This window comes from Oryctolagus cuniculus, chromosome 1 (assembly GCF_964237555.1).
Source record: "Oryctolagus cuniculus chromosome 1, mOryCun1.1, whole genome shotgun sequence".
In the NCBI taxonomy this organism is placed as follows: Eukaryota; Metazoa; Chordata; class Mammalia; order Lagomorpha; family Leporidae; genus Oryctolagus; species Oryctolagus cuniculus.
Genome location: NC_091432.1, coordinates 53,451,948 through 53,469,582, shown reverse-complemented (window position 1 = coordinate 53,469,582; position 17,635 = coordinate 53,451,948). Strand labels below are relative to the sequence as shown.

The 17,635-nt window shown below is 45.6% G+C and overlaps 1 protein-coding gene across 19 annotated transcripts in view; it reads left to right on the top strand.

Annotated features, from left to right (window-relative positions):
• The window catches only part of TEAD1 (TEA domain transcription factor 1), a 281,048-nt gene that overhangs the window by 70,591 nt on the left and 192,822 nt on the right, over positions 1–17,635 (top strand). For 5 of the 19 annotated variants that reach the window (XM_070073220.1, XM_070073209.1, XM_070073207.1 and 2 more), the window contains exon 1: positions 8,894–9,160. The exons of 10 other annotated variants lie outside the window; for them this stretch is intronic. In XM_070073220.1, the coding sequence (XP_069929321.1) occupies positions 9,146–9,160 (15 nt within the window). In that variant the 5' untranslated portion in view covers positions 8,894–9,145. Of the gene's footprint in view, positions 1–8,792; positions 9,161–17,635 lie in introns of those variants that run through there. 4 more of the 19 variants (XM_070073225.1, XM_070073223.1, XM_070073217.1 and 1 more) reach the window with 1 other exon arrangement.

Below are 17,635 nucleotides of genomic sequence, written 5' to 3'. Positions count from 1 at the left end.
GTGAACATTCACTGGCTCCTAAGTTTCGGATGCAGGCGTATCCTCAAAGCTTGGTGAACGATGCTTGAACATACCAAACGGGATTTTGGTCAAACGTGATGGTCACAGGGTGTGTGGTGGGCTCCCTCCAGCTGGAAGCTTAGTTTTTTAATTTCTTTTCAGTGCACAAGAGCATGTGATAGCTAAAGCAGATGCTAAAACAAATAAAGTGAAACCAGGGAATGTTTCTTTGAAATAGCCCAATGAATCTTCTCTTTTAAATGAGTCACTATGAATACGAAAATAGATATTTTCTCTTAAAATTTGCCTATAATTTTGATAAGAACTGCTTCTAAACAGTGCTTTTTAAATTATAAGCACATTTTTAAAAATTATTTTGTCAGAAACAATCTGCTTCTTTAGAAGCAAAGATGGTATCAGAACTTGTAAAGCAATCAATAATCGATGTGATGTGATATAATCAATTGCATTTATTGAATACAATTGAGAAAAATTTGAAGTCCTGTGCAGTCCAGCTATGGGTGGGCCAGAGGTCTGTGAGCTCTGGTGGACAGGTGAGTGGAGCAGAAATAGAGTATTGTGCTTGAGAATTACCTTCTTGTTTACAGATGAGGAGACTGGGGGAGCGGGGAGGTGGACCTACTCAACTGCTGCGACATAGTCTTACCCAGAGGTCAGGTCCTCACAGTCAGAATGTCTGTTTATCCATCCATCTCTGCAGTAAGGATAGTTTGACTAAAGAGACTAGGAAAAAAACCTGTCATTATCTGTGTTTTGAAATGCCCTTTCAGCTTCAGCCCCTCGTCTCAGATCTCAGATATTCTTCACCTGTGGTAATTCCTTGTGGCCGAGCAAGAGCCACAACCCGAGGTTTGTGCAGGGACTTGGTTTACTGATGCAGACGCCCGGCAGCCCACAAGCAGGGTCTGTCTTGACACTCAGGGTTCCTGTCGGTCGGCCCTGAAGCTGAGTTTCAGTCACGCTGGAAGTCGTCTGTGCTGCTCGCTCGCAGCTCTGTGCCCTGGCAGCTTGCTGCCTTATGGGATTCAAGTCTGGAAGAGCCCAGCGTATGCTTGCCTTTTAGCATCACTGTTTGTTCAGCAATTGGAGAAAAGAAAGAAGAAACATTTTGCTCAGTGGCAAGCCCCAGAATGTTTCTCCTATGTGAAACATAAAGGAGAATAAAGGTGGAGGTCTAGGGTGCTTGGGTAGTGGATAATAAACGTGGAGGCTTAGGGTACTTGGGTAGCAGATATGCAGAAGCAGAAGGAAGGAGCTCTGTGCATGTGCCACCGCCTGAAAGAATGGAAAGTGGAGAGGGCGAAGGTGAGCAGGTACTGCCCTGGGCCTTCCGAGCTGACCTCTGCGTGTCGATGAAGCTCCAGCAGCCTTCAGAAATGTTTTCTAACTTCAGCCCAAAGACGAGGTGCCTGCAATTTGAAGTTTTATTCCTGCAGGGAGGGTAGTCGTGCCCTGCCCTTGAGAGAATGGGGAGAGGTGCCCCGTCCAAGGCCCTGCACTGTGCCAGGCTGTCAGAGGTGGGTGGGCAGCTTTGACTCCGTGTGTGTGTCATTCTGGGAATCACCTCACAGATAAACCCCCTTCCTCTAATACAGGAGGCAGTGGGAACCTCTGTGCAGGTGGATTTGGTTTTATTTTACTTTCAGTTTCAGGTTAGAAAATCGTTGGGGGGCTAGCATTGTGGCACTGCAGGGTAAGCTGCCACTTGTGATGCCAGCATCACGTATCTGAATGCTGTTTCGAGTCCTGGCTGCCCCACTTCTAAGCCAGTTCCCTGCCAGTGTGCCTGGGAAAAGCAGTGGGAGATGACCCTAGTTTTTGAGTCCCTGCCACCCACCTGGGAAGCTCACATTGAGTTCCTGGTTTGTGGCTTCGGCTTGGCCCAGATCTAACTGTTGCAGCCATTCGGGGAGTGAACCAGTGGGTGGAGGGTCTCACCCTCTTCTGTCACTCTGCCTTTCAAATAAATAAAAAATAAACTTTAGTTTTTCTCCATAAAAACAAACCTTTGGGTTTTCTGTGAGTTTTTACTTGCCTCGATCAGGACATCCTTCCTTTTAAGCTCTGAAAATCAAATCAGTATTCTACTCCCTCCTTTTGTAGCAGTTAATGAGTTTATATTAAAGGTGTACTGAGCCAGGTCCTGAGGACACAGGCTTGTTGGTCATGGAGCTTGACTCTACAAAGGTGTTCTGATGCAAGGGCATGGTGCCTTGGGAGCCAGCAGCCTGCCCATCAGCCTGACTTGGGTATCCAGGAAGGGTTCTCTGTTGAGATGGGGCAAGCCTTGGAAAGATGCATGGGACAACTGTGTATATGTGTGAAGTTTCTGTGTGATGTAGTGAGTGTTCCAGCACTAAGAGTTATGTTTGGATTCCTCTACTGGTGTAATTTGACTTGGTTTTGATTTCTTTGTTTTGAGATCCCATTTTATCCATCTGGCTATCTAATCTATGTTAATTAAGACACATAGGATAAACTTACCATTCTAGTCATTCTCAAGTGTACAGTTCAGTGGCATTAAGTGGGTTCACATAGTTTTGCTAGCATCACCACCATCCATCCATGGAATTCTTTTCATCTGCAAAACCAAAAGTCTTTACCTGTTACACAGTAACTCCCTATTCCCCTCTGCCTCCAGACCCTGGCAGACAGGAGGTATTTGTCATTTTGGAACTGGCTTCCTTTACCTAGAGTAATCTCCCTAAGGTTCATCCATAGAATGTGTCATGTCTGAATGATATTCATGGACTCATTTTAATGCCAAGTATTTATATTTATTTCCTTCTTGAGAAGTCATTCATGCATTTTCTCTCCTTTCCTGTCTTACTGATTACATATTAGGTGCCAGACATCAGGCTGATCACAGGCCTGCAAAGAACATCTATTTACTTCATACTTCAAAATTGGACTATCAGAGATTGAGCCCGTGGGTCATTAAACAGTACATGTGAAAGAGCAGATGCGTGTGTTGAGTTCTCTGGAACTTCTGAGGAGACACAAACATACAACATAGGAGAGCAGAAGAGGCAACAATTGAATTTGCCTCAGAAATGTGTGTGTGTGTGTGTGTGTGTTTGGAGGGGGGTGTGTTTGTCACAGTGGTTAAAATGCGAGTTGGGATGCCTGCATCTGTTTTGGAATGCCTGGGTTTGAGTTGGCTCCTCTCCTGACTCCTGCTTCCTGTAAGGAGAACCCTGGGAGGAAGCAGGTGATGATTTAGGTGTTTAGAGCTCTGTCATCCACATAGGTGACTCACATTGGGTTCTGGGCTCCTACTTTCAACTTGGCCCAGCCAAGGCTGTTGCTGGCATCTGGGAGGTGAACTGGCAGATGGATGGAAGATCGATTTATGTCTCTGTCTTTGTCTCTTTGTATCTCTGCCTTTCAAAAATACATAAATAAAGTCACACATACATATTCACACAGCAGGTGTGTGTGGGCTTTGTAGGAGCTGGGGGGAGGAAGGCACTTCAGACAGAAGGAACAGCGTAGCAGGGGTTGGTAGTGAGGCAGTCTAGCCTGGTGGTTATCAGTATAGACCTCAGAGTTAGACTGTGCTCTGCCTCCTGTCTGAGCAGTGTGTAAGCCATTTATTTTCTCCTCATCTGTATTAATTTCCCCATCTCTAAAATGGGAACAAGGATAGTACTTTACTCCTGTAACGTTGTTGGGGAGGTTAAATGAATGAGGACCATAAAGTGCTTAAAATGGGGTCCAGGTATATGAATATTATCTCTTACTGTACTGTTGGAAGGGGACTTCAAGTCGTTTGGTTTAGCTAAAATAGGCTGTAATCTCTCTGTGTGTGTAAATTGTGATTAGACACAAAGTTAGAGATTGGCTAGCTGGATCTTTGAGATAAAAAGGATTCAAGAATTCCCTTACCTCTGACCTCTAAGCTTTCTTGTGCCTGAGTATCTGGACTTGTATCTGATGTTTACTTATTTACTTAAATTTTGTTCTAGAAAACAGTTGGAATAACCTCTTAAAAATGGCAGAAACCGAAGTGCATGACAAAAGTATGAGATAAAAGTCTGTAACGTCACTTTGCAAACATAGTAGCTTATTTTCTTTGTATTTTAAAATATTTTTTGTTTGTTTTTGTTTTATTTGACAGAGACATTGAGAGAGAGAGACAGAGAGAAAGGTTTTCCTTCCGTTGGTTCAACCCCCAAATGGCCACTACGGCCAGAACTACACCAATCTGAAGCCAGGAGCCAGGTGCTTCTTCCTGGTTGCCCACACGGGTGCAGGGCCCAAGCACTTGGGCCATCCTCCACTGCCCTCCTGGGCCACAGCAGAGAGCTGGACTGGAAGAAGAGCACCCGGGACTAGAACCTGGTGCCTGTATGGGATGCTGGTGCCACAGGCGGAGGATTAACCAAGTGAGCCATGGCGCTGGCCCCTGTGTTTTTAATTTATATAGCTACATACATAAAACTAAGGTTATGATTGCATCTATGCAATTTTTTTGTTTTTCTTATTAAAATTAATATTCTTTTTTAAAAAAGATTTATTTATTTGAAAGAGTTACACAGAGAGAGGAGAGGCAGAGAGAGAGAGAGAGAGAGAGAGAGAGAGAGGTCCTTCATCTGCCGGTTCACTCCCCAATTGGCCTCAATGGCCGGATTTGTGCCAATCTGAAGCCAGGAGCCAGGAGCTTCCTCCAGGTCTCCCATGTGGGTACAGGGGCCCAAGCGCTTGGGCCATCTTCTACTGCTTTCCCAGGCCACAGCAGAGAGCTGGATCGGAAGCGGAGCAGCTGGGTCTCCAACCAATGCCCATATGGGATGCCGGCACTTCAGGCTGGGGTATTAACCCCCTGAGCCACAGCACCGGTCCCAAAACTAATAATCTTTGAGAAGCTTTCCATTGTGGTTCAGTTTGCTCTGCTTCAGTTTTTCTTTTGTGCTTATCTATGTGACTTTCCTAGTCATTCTGCTATTCACAGTTATCGTAGACTTTTATAATCATGTCTGCCGTGGACTGTTCTTCTTTTGAGAAGTGTCCAGTGTTAGGATTATTAGGCCAGAAGAGGGAAGCCTGTTGAGGCTCTCGACAGCGTTGCCAACTGGGTCTTCACATCCGCCCTGCCACCACCACTGTGCTCCTTGAGTCCTGTGCCTGCAGATTTGGTTATCGTCTTTAAAGGGCTGCTCCTCAGCCAGTTTAAGATGACATGTTATGTTTGCTTGAATTGGCCCTTTTCCGTCCTCCTGATGGAGAGATACACAGTTTCTCGTTCTCCTGTGTGAGTTGTCCAGTCCTCTCATTTTCGGGTTGCTTTCTTGACATTTTCCATTATAAATTTGAGTCATTTAATTACCATAAAGACTAGTTTTGTAGTGGAGGGAAATCCAGGTGCAGGAGATTAAAAAGATGATCACATGCCAATGTGCCAACTCTGCTGGGATCTCAACACATGAGTCTAGAGTCTGCAGGAGTTTTGCTGTTCGGTTGCCTTTTATTGTGAACACAGAAATAGTGTGGCTGTCCATCATTGCCCTCGCTCTAATGATGTTCTCCTTTCATTTAAAAGGGATCACCCTCTCCTCATGTCCCGTATGCAGCTACTGCAGAGCCAGAGCACAGTAGTAGGCAATTTGCTTTCACCCATTATAGATCTGAGGTTGGAGTGGATCTTCCCTGACTTCCTTCAGTCCCTCCAATCCTCACTACGGCACCCCTGTTAAGAGGTCTTGTAGCAATTCCTTGATTACCTCCCGTTGTGGGAGGTTTACTACTCCACAAATACGGTTTCAAAACTTGGACTCCAGGTGAAGTGCCATTGGGTTTGAGTTTGACTTTGGTGCCTAGTGGAATGATTTTGGTCAAATAACTTTATGTTTCCAAGCTTCATTTTTCTGAATAATGGAGATAGTAATGCCATCTCTACCTCCTGGTTGGATGAGGGTTAAATGAAAAAATCTTAAAAAGTCCTTGCATCTTAAAAAAATCAAGCTAATAGGAGTAGAGGGATGGTTACCAGAGGCTGGGGTAGGGGAGGTGGATGGGCAGAGAGGAGACATTGGTCAGACGTACAATGTTTCATTTAGACAGGAGGAATAACTTGTAGCCTTTGCAAAGCATGGTGGCCACAGTTAATAATAATGCATATTTCAAAATGCTTAAAGAGGGGATTTTAAATTTTCTATCACAAAGAAATGAGTAATGTTTGAGGTGATGGGTATGTTAATTAGCATGATTTGATAATTCCACATTGTGTCTGTGTGTGTATAAACATCACATTGTACCCCATCTATACAATTATTCAAAAATAAAACTTAGCAAAAAAAAAAGTTCTCTAACCCTCATGCCTCACATACTGTGTTGAATGAACGTTAGCTGTGGGTATTAATTTCATTTACTACTACAAAGTATTTCCTTAAACTTCTGCTATTACATTTGATTTGTTGGACCCTGCACATTCTTCTGTCAGTTAGAATCCTGCAGATTGGGCAGAGAAGCCGAAGTTCAGCCTCTGGCTCCCAAAGCGGCTTGGAATTTGGAGTATGCTCTTCTGCAGTGGAGGGGTGGGTGGCCATTGTGTTTGAGGTTGTTCTGGTGAGGGCCATGACCCAGCCGCTGGGCCGGGCAGTGCTGTACCATGTCCAGGCTGACACCTTCTCGGTTTTCAAAGTCTGATTATACAGGCCCCTTGTTTGTCCCGCATCCAGTTCTTGGCTGGTGTTTCACTTGGCACCTTTAATAGAGGGTGGACAAAAACATTTAGAGGAAGTGGAACTCTGTTCCCCTTGCTAGTTATCTGTTCTCTTCCGCAGAACATAGTTGAGCTTAGCAAAGAGAGCTAAAGGTGGAGAGCTTGCTTCTGAGTGCGTGGCAGGGCCAGTCCACTGATAGCACTCAAGCAGTGTTGCTTTCATCAGCATTACAGGAAAACCAGGGTGAGGCTGGCCTGGGCATAGGTTGGGCTATACCTGACTCTTTAATATCCAGGTTACCACTTCAGTATTTCTGCTCTAGCTTGCTGTGAGTGTAGTTGATGATCTGAGAGTTCCTCAAAGACTCCTTGGATTTAAGGTGTTACCCTTGAAGAACCAGTGCCACTGGCATTAGCACTAGACTGGGGAATTTTAGAGTTCCGAAGTTCATCTCTGATCCAACACACAGTGCTTTGTAGAGATTCGTTTGCAGAATCAGTCCCCCACTGGGCATCTTGATAAGTGCTTCCTAATAATTGTCAGTTTGGGTTTCAAAAAATAAAACATTAAGGAATTTAGTGAGTTGAAGAAACCTTGTTGATGTGCTGATAATCAAGATTGTAAATGACAATCATTGAAGGGTTTGTTGGTTTGGGGGTTCTTACAATGTACAAAGCACATCTTGAGTTAAAAGTTGCCACCTGTAGGGGCAAGCCTTGTAGTGTAGTGAATTAATCCACTGCTTGAGTCGCCCCCATCATATTTACAAGTGCTGGTTCGAGTCTTACCTACTCTGCTTCTGATACAGCTTCCTGATAATGTGCCTGGGAAAGTAGCTGATGATGGCTCAAGTACTTGGGTTCTTGCCACTCATGAGGGAGACCTGGATGGAGTTCTGAGCTCTTCTTGCCTTAGGCCTGGCCTCACCCTGGCTGTAGGGGGCATTTGGGAAATGAACCAGTGGTTGGAAGATTTCTCTCTCTCTCTCACTGCCTTTCAAATGAATGAATGAAATTTTTTTCAAATTGCCTGAAGAATGATGTTTAAAATATTTAACAACTAATTCCAAAGGACATTAACATAGTGGTAGCCACTGGAGGCTCCTGGTTTATCTGTTGTTTACCCTTTACTTGTTGAATGCCGGTGAGACCCTGGGCACTGGGAGAAGGATGGGGCAGGTAGGGGTTTGGGGCATTCTTCACCAGCTCCTCCAGTAGTTTAAACGACCAGAGAGGTTGTACCAGTGGGGTACCGTTGGTGGGGTGGGGGGAGAGTATCTGAATTGCCTCTGTAGGTGGTCAGATGTGTTGATCAATTCCTCTTGTCTTCCTTAACTCACTGCCAAGGGCACTTTCGTAGTGCTGGACCTATTTATCTCCTAGCAGGTGCTTGGAAAATGTCACATCAAAATGTAGGGTATTCTGTTTAGAAAGCCCTGAGACACATCATTTTATTCAGAAAACATCTCCCGAGTGGGCAGTGTAGAGCTGAACTGTCTGGTCTTCATGGGGTCCCTGGTCTGCGTTGGTGGCCTAGAAATTGTGCCTGCCCTTTGGCTCTAGGAGTCTATCCTTAGGAAATTATTACAAGGATGTTTACCACAGCAGTGAGAAGTTGGGCGAGACCTCAATGTTCAGTCACGGGAAAATCCTTTAATATGGTAATAGTTAGATACACAACCTGGAGTATTATATACTTCGTAAAAATAATGGATGTGGAGGATCTTTTAGGTCCCGGGGAAAATGCTGAATGTGAAAGGTTTAGGTGAGCAATAAAAACCCAGAACTTTAGGGAATAATAATAGTAATGTTACTGGTGCAAGAAAATACATCAGAATGCATGCTTAGCCCTGAGTGGTACATTCTGAGTGGTATTTATTTTCTCCGTGTATGTCTTTATAAGTTCTACATTTTTGTCACCTGCAGATGTTAGTTTTATAATTAGAAGTATCCTAGAGATATTTTACTTAAAAAAATACGGCTAAAAGTTCTAAAATCGCTGGACAGTTAGTGGACGGATATGTTGCATTTAAACTTGGAGAAGCACGTTTGGAGGTTGTGTTTACTGCCTGTAAAGGAAGCTGCTGACTCGGTGGGATAAAAATAAGAGCCTAGGTCAGCCTCCCGCGCTGGAGCTCCAGCTCCCCCAGGCTTCCAGGCGGCCCTGGCCCCCAGAGGCCCTGATGGGCTTGTTGAAAGGCTCCACTTGGCTTCTTATTAATGTCCGTCTCTGAGCAGCGCTCTGCTTTGCTGGCTAACCTTGTCGGAAGGTTACTCGCGGCTCTCCGGGGCTTGGCTAATTTTAAACCTGGGCGGCCAGTGCCGTGGCATTGCCCTGCAGGGACACGAACAGCTCTCTGGGAGACACGGCTGGGGAAAGATGAGTCGAGCCCACGGTTTTTTCTCATCCTCGTGTAAGTGACCAGGCACGCTGAACAAGCAGAGAGAGCTGGGATAATAATGAGAGCTTTTATGGTAAAAACCAGGATTATTAAAGATCTTTTAGCCGTGTCGATGCTGGTTGATAATTGCACGGTGTGATGTCCCCTGCATGAACCGTGTTAATTGTGACCACACGAGGAGTGGCAAGGTGAATGAGCTCTTCTCTTCCGGGAATTAGACTTCGGCTGTTTTTAAAAGCAGGATGGAACTGTAGTGAATTTCACTACTCAGGGTATTCTGAATTTACAGCACTCGAAGCCTGCTGGTGAGCGGTCTGAAGTGTTTGATTGACTTGATTGGGAGAGGGCTGTTTCTTAAAAGCTACACATTTGAAAACATTCATACATGATCTCTGCCTGTCTGCATGTCTGCTGCTGCTCTGGCTGCCACTGAGATTGTCATCCGGAGCTTTTCTTTTGAGCGCTTGTAGTAGTGTTGTTCAGAGTGCTGCTGTGCCTTGTGTACCTGCCGTTCTGATTGCAGATGCAACAGGAATCAGTAGTTACGAAAATGGGACACCTTCAAAGTCCAATTTTTGAAAAAAAGAGAGCTGTGTTTTCCTGTCTTGTTTTTTTTTTTTTTTTCCAGTGGCCTGCCTGCTGTTTAGCTTGCTCAGGGTGTCTGTTCCAGTGAGCCCATTCTTCCCCTGCCAAGGTGTGGGCAACCTTTTCCTCACGTCAGGGATTACAATGGGAAACTTCATCCACCCGGTGGAAGGCCTGGGCTTGGGGCCTACCTGTCTGCCCTGGACATGAGCATCTTTTCTTGTTGCTGGGTCTGTACCCACCCACTTATAAAACAGTTGCTAGGAGCAGATTAAAGAGGCATTGTGTATGGGGTAAACCAAGATGAAAGAGCAATAGATGGAGAATCAATAACCTGCTAACTCCTCGCAGTGATTGAAGTTACCTTTATTTGAAATATCCAGGCTGGGCCAGACCACATCAAGCCAGCAGCGTTCCGTGCGTGAGGGTAGCACAGGAGTGAACTTTGATTTCATTTTAGGAAAAGAGAAGAAGAGTGAATAAATGCTTTTTATTAGCCTTTTCTTTCTTGAAGGCCTGCCTCTCCTGCAGTAGCCCTAATTAGCTCTGTCATGCTTAGATTTAGTTTTGAGAAAACTAAAGCTTGAGTAATATTAGGAATTTGTTGAGTGGGAATGCTCGTTGAAACTTTCATTGACTCAAATCCCACTCTTATACATAGTATTAAGTAGACGAACTAAAGAAATCCCTATACACTTGCCCTAAAATAATGTTTTGAAAAGCACATTTGAAATAGTTCAGTATAATATAAATGCAAGATACTAAATGGATGAGTTATTGCAGGGGATGTAGTGGTGATGGTAAGAGTAGAATGGATAATTTAAAGTAGGAGTACATTTCTTAAAAACCGGGTTTTCTGACTCATGTTCAAACTAAAAAAAAATTATTTGAAACACACACACACACACACACACACACACACACTCACTCACATCTCCTTTTCTTCTCCTGGGCTTCTCTTCTCACCTCCTGGACGCTTCCCTCCTGTACTTGGCCTGTACACCAGGTGTAGGCAGGCCCACTGTTATTTTTATGGTAACCTGACACTCCTAGCTGAGTGCAGCCCCCAGGCCCCTTGGTGGGGGTGAACTGGCTGAGAGCTGAGGAGGCAGTTCCTGGCTGCAGCTCCCCCAGGCTGAGCAGCTGCTGAGGCCCGGGCTATCGCTGTGGGCTAGGACAACTCCAGCTGCAGCTGGGGAGGGGATCATCACTTAAGACCTCAGACTGTGGCCCAGTCTTGAGATGGGGATGAATCTGAGATGCAAGGACAGCAGAATTGGTGGCCAAGGCTGCAGGCGGCTTCAGTCAGGGTTTGTGGAACCCAGAGGAAGGTTTGGAAGCTGGCATGTTTTTAAAATTTGCTCTGTAGGTCTGGCCTGGGATATGCCTGAGTAACTCTTTAGACAAGGCTGAATTTCTTAGGAGTCATCAAAATTGCATTCAAGTTTGTTAAAATAAATCAAATGGTTACTTAGGGAGCTGTGCTTGGGGCTGGGGTGGGGTGCAGGAATGAATGGGACAGAGTCCTTGCTTTCTTGAAACTGGCAATATGGCAGGAAAGCTGACATACAAAAGCAGTAGCTGTTAATTACAGGGACACACGTGAGTTCAACAGTGTATTGGGAGGTTTTGAGACATGTGTGCATGTACAAGTCTGTAAGTGTTTAGATAAGATGATGTGTGTGTGACTGTCAGTGAATGAGATACCCCGACGGTACTTTAAATGGATCACCTCATAGGCAGCAGGTAGGTACTGTTAATTCCAGTGCTGCATGAAAAGAAACTGAGGCACAGCAAATAAGGGAAAACTCAGAATTCAAGCTCTTTGGGATTCTGAAACCATGTGGACTCTTTACGTATGTTTAGCATCTCTGCCATGTGCACTGTGTGAACCCAGTCACCCAAGAGGCACCTTCTGGGGCCAGTAGTTAGCCAACCTTTCAGAGGTCCAACAGCCTGGCAGGTGCTGGGAGGTGTTAGATGAAGACATTCTGGGAACCATCCTGATGGGTGGGGAGACGGTATCTTAAGAGGAATTAGAGTGAAGTGTACCAGGGTGACATTGGAAGCATGTTTGAAGAGCTTTGAGAACACAGAAGTGACCACTTTGGGTGGGGACGGCTACTCTGGTTCCTAGAGGATAGGTTGATGACTTAGGACGGTAGACATTGATGTGACAGAGCCCCTGTAAACGGAGGGGTCTGGGGAGAAGCAGGCGGCTTGGTTTGTCCTCCCTCTGCCAGGGCGACTGGGACCTGGACAAGGAAGTGGACCTTGTTTCTCTCCTAAAGAGACTCCTGTGCATCGCTGGGGAGCTGCAGAAACGCTGACTGAATCTAGATGTGGCGGTTGCGTTTTTTTGACTTGCTACAGTTTACTCATTGGCTGGAGCATGTCGGAGGTGAGGAGGGGAAGGGTCTGATGGATGCAGACTGGCTTCCTTCAGAGCTTCCTGGGCCATGGGGAGTTGAAGGCAGGAGAAGCTAGGCTGATGGGAAAAGAGTCTGCTTTGGTCCAAGTATACGTCAGCTTTCCTGTCTGCATCTCTAGCGGGGGGTCATGCCCAACTGACCTTGCAGCACTTGTGTGCTCAGAGCTGCAGAAACCACAAGCAGGAGGTGCTCACATAATGTTTGTTTATCTGAATGGGTGGCTCATTGTCTGCAGGGGAACAGTAGTTGCTCACTTATCCTGCCTTGGCCAGTTTCCAACCAAAATGCCAAGATTCTTTGCTCCTGCTGAATTTGGACTGGATATAAACCCAAGGCTGGGCTTACATGTGGAGGACAGGGATGGAGTTAGGGTGGGGCTTTAATTGGCCCCTACATTTGCCTCTTTGTCGGTGTGAGGACTGGTTTGCAGTTGTTCCGTCTCCATGTCATCATTCAGTGGCAGATTGTATTTCTCATTTGGTGGCGGGGACTTAGCTGTCTCCATGATCATTGGCAACCAACGGACATTTGTGAAGAAGCGATGTCCTTTAGTTTCGGTCAGTTTGTGTATCAGCTTGTGATGGCAGTTAACTGGCTTTGTAACTTGGCCCTGTGCAGACCTGTGTCTCTGTGTCAGCACGGCAGTCTGGTTCCCATGCTAGGCCTGGGCGTGACCCTCCTGTCAGCTCACAGCCCCTCTGTAGGAGACTTGAGGTCTGATGAACAGTTACTGAAAGAGCTGTGTGACCAGGCTCTGAGCAGAGTTAATCTCATGGTTATGGGCTGTTTAAACAAGCACACCTGTATAAACTGTCACTGTCTTTAGAAAAGCCACTGTCATGCTTTTATACATTTGGAACGCTTACTGGATGTGCCGCATTGTCGTGCTGGAATTTATTTAGAGACCTGTCTAGTCTCAGAACACCCTGTAAATACTTTGAATTCAAAAATTTTGGTTCCAGAGTTGTAAAGTGATCTGTTCACCCTTTGTCCCCCAGTAGATGTGTGTGCGCACTCATGCACCTGTAGGAGTTGCTCACATGCTCTGGTGCTTGTCTGCCCTTTGCATGGAATAGCCCGACCTTTTTCAGGGCCTTTGAGGGCCCTGGTGATCTGGCCCCGCATACTCTTGCAGTCTTTGCTCCAGTCTTTGTACTTTGCCGCTTGGTTTTTTCTTCCCGGTGTCCCCTCTGCTAAGACTTCTGTCTGAACAGACCCGCCTGTTCCCTTCTTGTCACTGGCTCAGCCTTCAAAACCGACCTAAATGCCACCTCCCAAGACATGGACCAGAGACAGAACGAACTGTCCCGCTTCTGTGCTGCTACAGGGCCTTGCTTATTCCTCCAGCATAGTGGGGGACAGCCATTCATTCATTCCTCATTCATTCGTTCATCCTTGTGTTCACCCATTGGCCATTTTGGGAGAGTGGTTACTGAGTATCAGGCATTCTGTTAAATGCCAAGGATAGAAAAATGACCAACAGCATGGATGCACACAACTCTTAAAGGTCTTAGAAACTGCCAGGGTGCAGGACACATAAACAGATCATTCCAGTGTGGTGAGTGAGGTAAGTTCAACTGCACTGGCCAGCAAGGGTGCTGTTTGTGAGAACACACTCAGAGGAGGTTGGGAGAAGCCAGGCCAGGCTGCCCAGTGGAGGGACCTGGCATCTCCTTGCTGGGTGGGGTGCTGTTGAGGGCAGGGGAGCACAGGGCATTTACTGATTTCCTTCTCTGGTGGCTGGGTCGTGGGTGGGGAGCTGGGGAGGTGTGTTCAGTAAGTGCTTTACCACATTCAGTTGAAGCAGCGAATTAAAAATCAGAAATAATGTCCCTTTCATGTTTCTATCTCATCTTATTTCAGAGTGAATTTAAGGCAGCTTATAAGACTATTAAAATAGCATAAATTAAAAGTTGGAAAAAGAAAAAAAATAAGTCCTTTAAGGGGCGACCCAAAGTGGACTCAGGAAACCAAGCTTGTAGACCAGAGTGAGCCCTTTGGCATCTGTGAGGGGCCGGAGTGAAGTTTGGGCCTGTCGCTGGCCACAAGGAGGAAAGCCTGGAGTTCTGTATGTTACCGAACCTTTCCCTGGGGTCTTTGTGGAGGGCCATCAGTGTGATAGGATGCATGGCCTCCTCGACATCTTTGGTGCAGTGCCAGTCACTGATCTCACAGGATGTTTCTTCTGGTAACCCTTGGTGTGCTGATGGCAGCATCGAGAAGCATAATTCAGTAAGAGCAAATGCACTCGGCGTTCCCAGAGTCAACTTTCTCTGCATTAACTGCAGAATCAGAAAGGTCTGGGGCAGGGGTGCTGGTAGTGGTGGAACAGGCCATTTTTCTGTTTCAGGGTAGTTTTTATTGAAATACAGCTCACATATAGAAAGGTGTGCACATGGTTAGTGTTAAGCTCCCTGTGTATTTCCATTGTGGCCATGTCTACATTCAGAGCTGCAGACTGTATCAGATGACCGGCCCCTCAGGAGTGTGCTGGTGCTGCCTGCAGCCAGTGCCCCCACCCCTACAGGGGGCCCGCCTCCCTGACTTCTGGCAACATACGTTTGTTTTGTTCTTTTTTTTTTTTACAGAGTGGACAGTGAGAGAGAGAGAGAGACAGAGAGAAAGGTCTTCCTTTGCCGTTGGTTCACCCTCCAATGGCCGCCGCGGCCGGCGCACCGCGCTGATCCGAAGGCAGGAGCCAGGTGCTTTTCCTGGTCTCCCATGGGGTGCAGGGCCCAAGCACTTGGGCCATCCTCCACTGCACTCCCTGGCCACAGCAGAGAGCTGGCCTGGAAGAGGGGCAACCGGGACAGAATCCGGCTCCCCGACCGGGACTAGAACCCTGTGTGCTGGCGCCGCTAGGCGGAGGATTAGCCTGTTGAGCTGCGCCGCCGGCCCTGTTTTGTTCTTGTATGCACTTGGTAGGAATGGAAACACCCAGTCTGTGTTCTTTTCTATCACTTATTTTGCCAACATTGCATTTGTAGCATTCACCCAAGTTGTTGCTTGCGTTTATTGTCATTGCTGTGTCCCACTGAACTTTCCGTGATGATGTAAATGATTCCTATCTGTTGTATTGTACAACAGCTACTAACCGTATTAGGCTGTTGAGCTCTTGAGATGTGGCTAGATAGTGTGACTGAGGAACTGAAAGTTTATGTTTATTTAATTTTTAAAAATTTTAAATTTATTTGAAAGAGTTACAGAGAAGGAGAAAGAGAGACAGGGAGAGAGAGAGAGAGAGAATGAATGAGAGAGACAGAGATATCTTCCATCCATTGATTTACTTCCCAAATGGCCACAACTGCTGGGGCTGGTCCAGGCTGAAACCAGGAACCCAGAACTCCATCGCAGTTTCCCACGTGGGTGGCAGAAGCCCAATTACTTGGGCCACCCACTGCTTTCCCAGGTGCATTAGCAGAAGCTGCACTGGAGGTGAAGCATCAAGGACTCAAATCAGGTCTCATATGGGATGCTGGCATTGCAGGCAGTGGCTTAACCCACTGTCCCACAACATTGGCCCCTATGTTTATTCTTACTGATTTATATTCGAATGTATTTATAACTAGTGCATGTTTTGGACTGTGTGGTTTTATAACATTTCATTTTAATAATATTCTACATTTTATATATCCTATGGTTGATACAGATTTGGCTTTTTCTGGCTATTACAAATAATGCACATATAAACAGTTGTACATCTGTTGTGGTGAGCATTTCTTTGGGGTTTTTACTTAGATCTTGGAGTTGCTGGTGACAGCACTACGATGTAACAGGTTAAGCCACCGCCTGCAATGCTGGCATCCCATATTGGTGCTGGTTTGGGTCCTGGCTGTTCCACTTCTGATCCAGCTCCCTACTAAGTCCTTGGGTTCCTATACCTATCTGGTAGACACAGTTGAAGCTCCTGGTTTCTGGTTTGTGGTTTCAGGCTTGCTCAGCCTGTTTCAGCCATATGGAGAGTGAACCAGTGGATGGAAGATTTCTCCCTCTCTCCCCCCTTCTCTCTGTAACTCTGTCTTTTAGATAAATAAAATCTTTAAAGAAATAACTTGAAGTTGCTGAGTCAGGAGGTATGCACTTAGACACCTTTAGTATATAGATACGGCCAGAGAGTTTTCCAGAATGATTGTATCACTTGGTACTTTCATCAGCTGACTGTCAGCGTTCCAGTTGCTCCATCCTGGATAATACTTGGTATTATTTGTATTTGGTTTCCCACTGTTGCATGTTGAACAGCTTTGTGTATTTTTTACTAGCCCTGTAGTTACCTTTTACACAATGCATTAACTTACTGCTTTTTTTGTTGGATTCTTTGACTTTTTTTGTAGAAGTTCTTTAATTATTAAGGATATGAGTCTATGCATTACAGATTTCTTCAACTTGTAGTTTGCTTTATATTTTCTTATTGGTTCTTTCGGTGAGAGGAAGTTCTTAATTGTCATACAGTCTAGTTTAGCATTTTCCCTCTCTGATTGTGCTTTTGGTGTCTTCATAAAGTAATCTGTGCCTCCTTTAAGGTCATGTAGGTAGTCTCTTGGATTTTGTTTTAAATTAATTATGGCTTTGCTTTATACTTTGAGATAGAAAATCCATTTCAGATGAATTGTAGAATATGGTGTGAGGGAGGGGTCAGATATTATTTTTTCCATATGACTATCAACGAACCGATTTATTGAAAAGACCATTCTTTACTCAGGGCAATGTGATATCACCTTTGTCATGAATCAGGTGAATGTATATGTATGAGTTTGTTTCTGGATTTTCTGTTCCGATCCGTTGGCCTCTTTTGTATGTCTTTGTGCCAGTGCCTACTGTTAATGATTAAGCTTTGAGTGAGTTTTAATATTGGGTAGTAGGAGTCATTCAGCTTTGGTTTTCTTCTTTGAGGTGGTGTGAAAGATGAATTTCTTCAAACAAGTTGGTTTAATCTGTTGCTTTATCCTGTCCTTTTACACCTGTGCTATGTGATATTCTCCTGGGTCCTAGGAGTCACATGGGCTCCGTTTCTGCTCCCAGGAGTTTTGTGGTCATATTTGAGACTCACAAAAGACCCCTGTGTGATTGGGGGCGGGGTAATCAGGATCTGCATGCTTGGAGCCATTAGAAGTTGATAAATGCACATAAGCCTGACTCGACACCCACATGAGACCGTGTAGCCTGTTCTGGTGGCTGAGATGATGGAAAGGAAACGCATGTGCTCTGATGAATCATGTTCTTGGTTATCTTAGACAGGAAGAGGATTTTTTTTTTTTTTTTCTGGGCATGTTGAGTCTAGATTTTTGGATCTTATTAGGCTAGTGCTCATGAGATCCATGTGGATTGACTGGCTCCTCAGAGTTTGAACGCCAGTGTATGTGGCAGGAGACAGAGCAGGGCTTGGACTTATCAGCTCAGTGCTTTCAAAATGCCGTGTTGTTTCACATGTCTTATTGAAAATGGCTTCTAGGCTGGCACCGCGGCTCACTAGGCTAATCCTCCGCCTGCAGCGCCGGCACACCGGGTTCTAGTCCCAGTCGGGGCGCCGGATT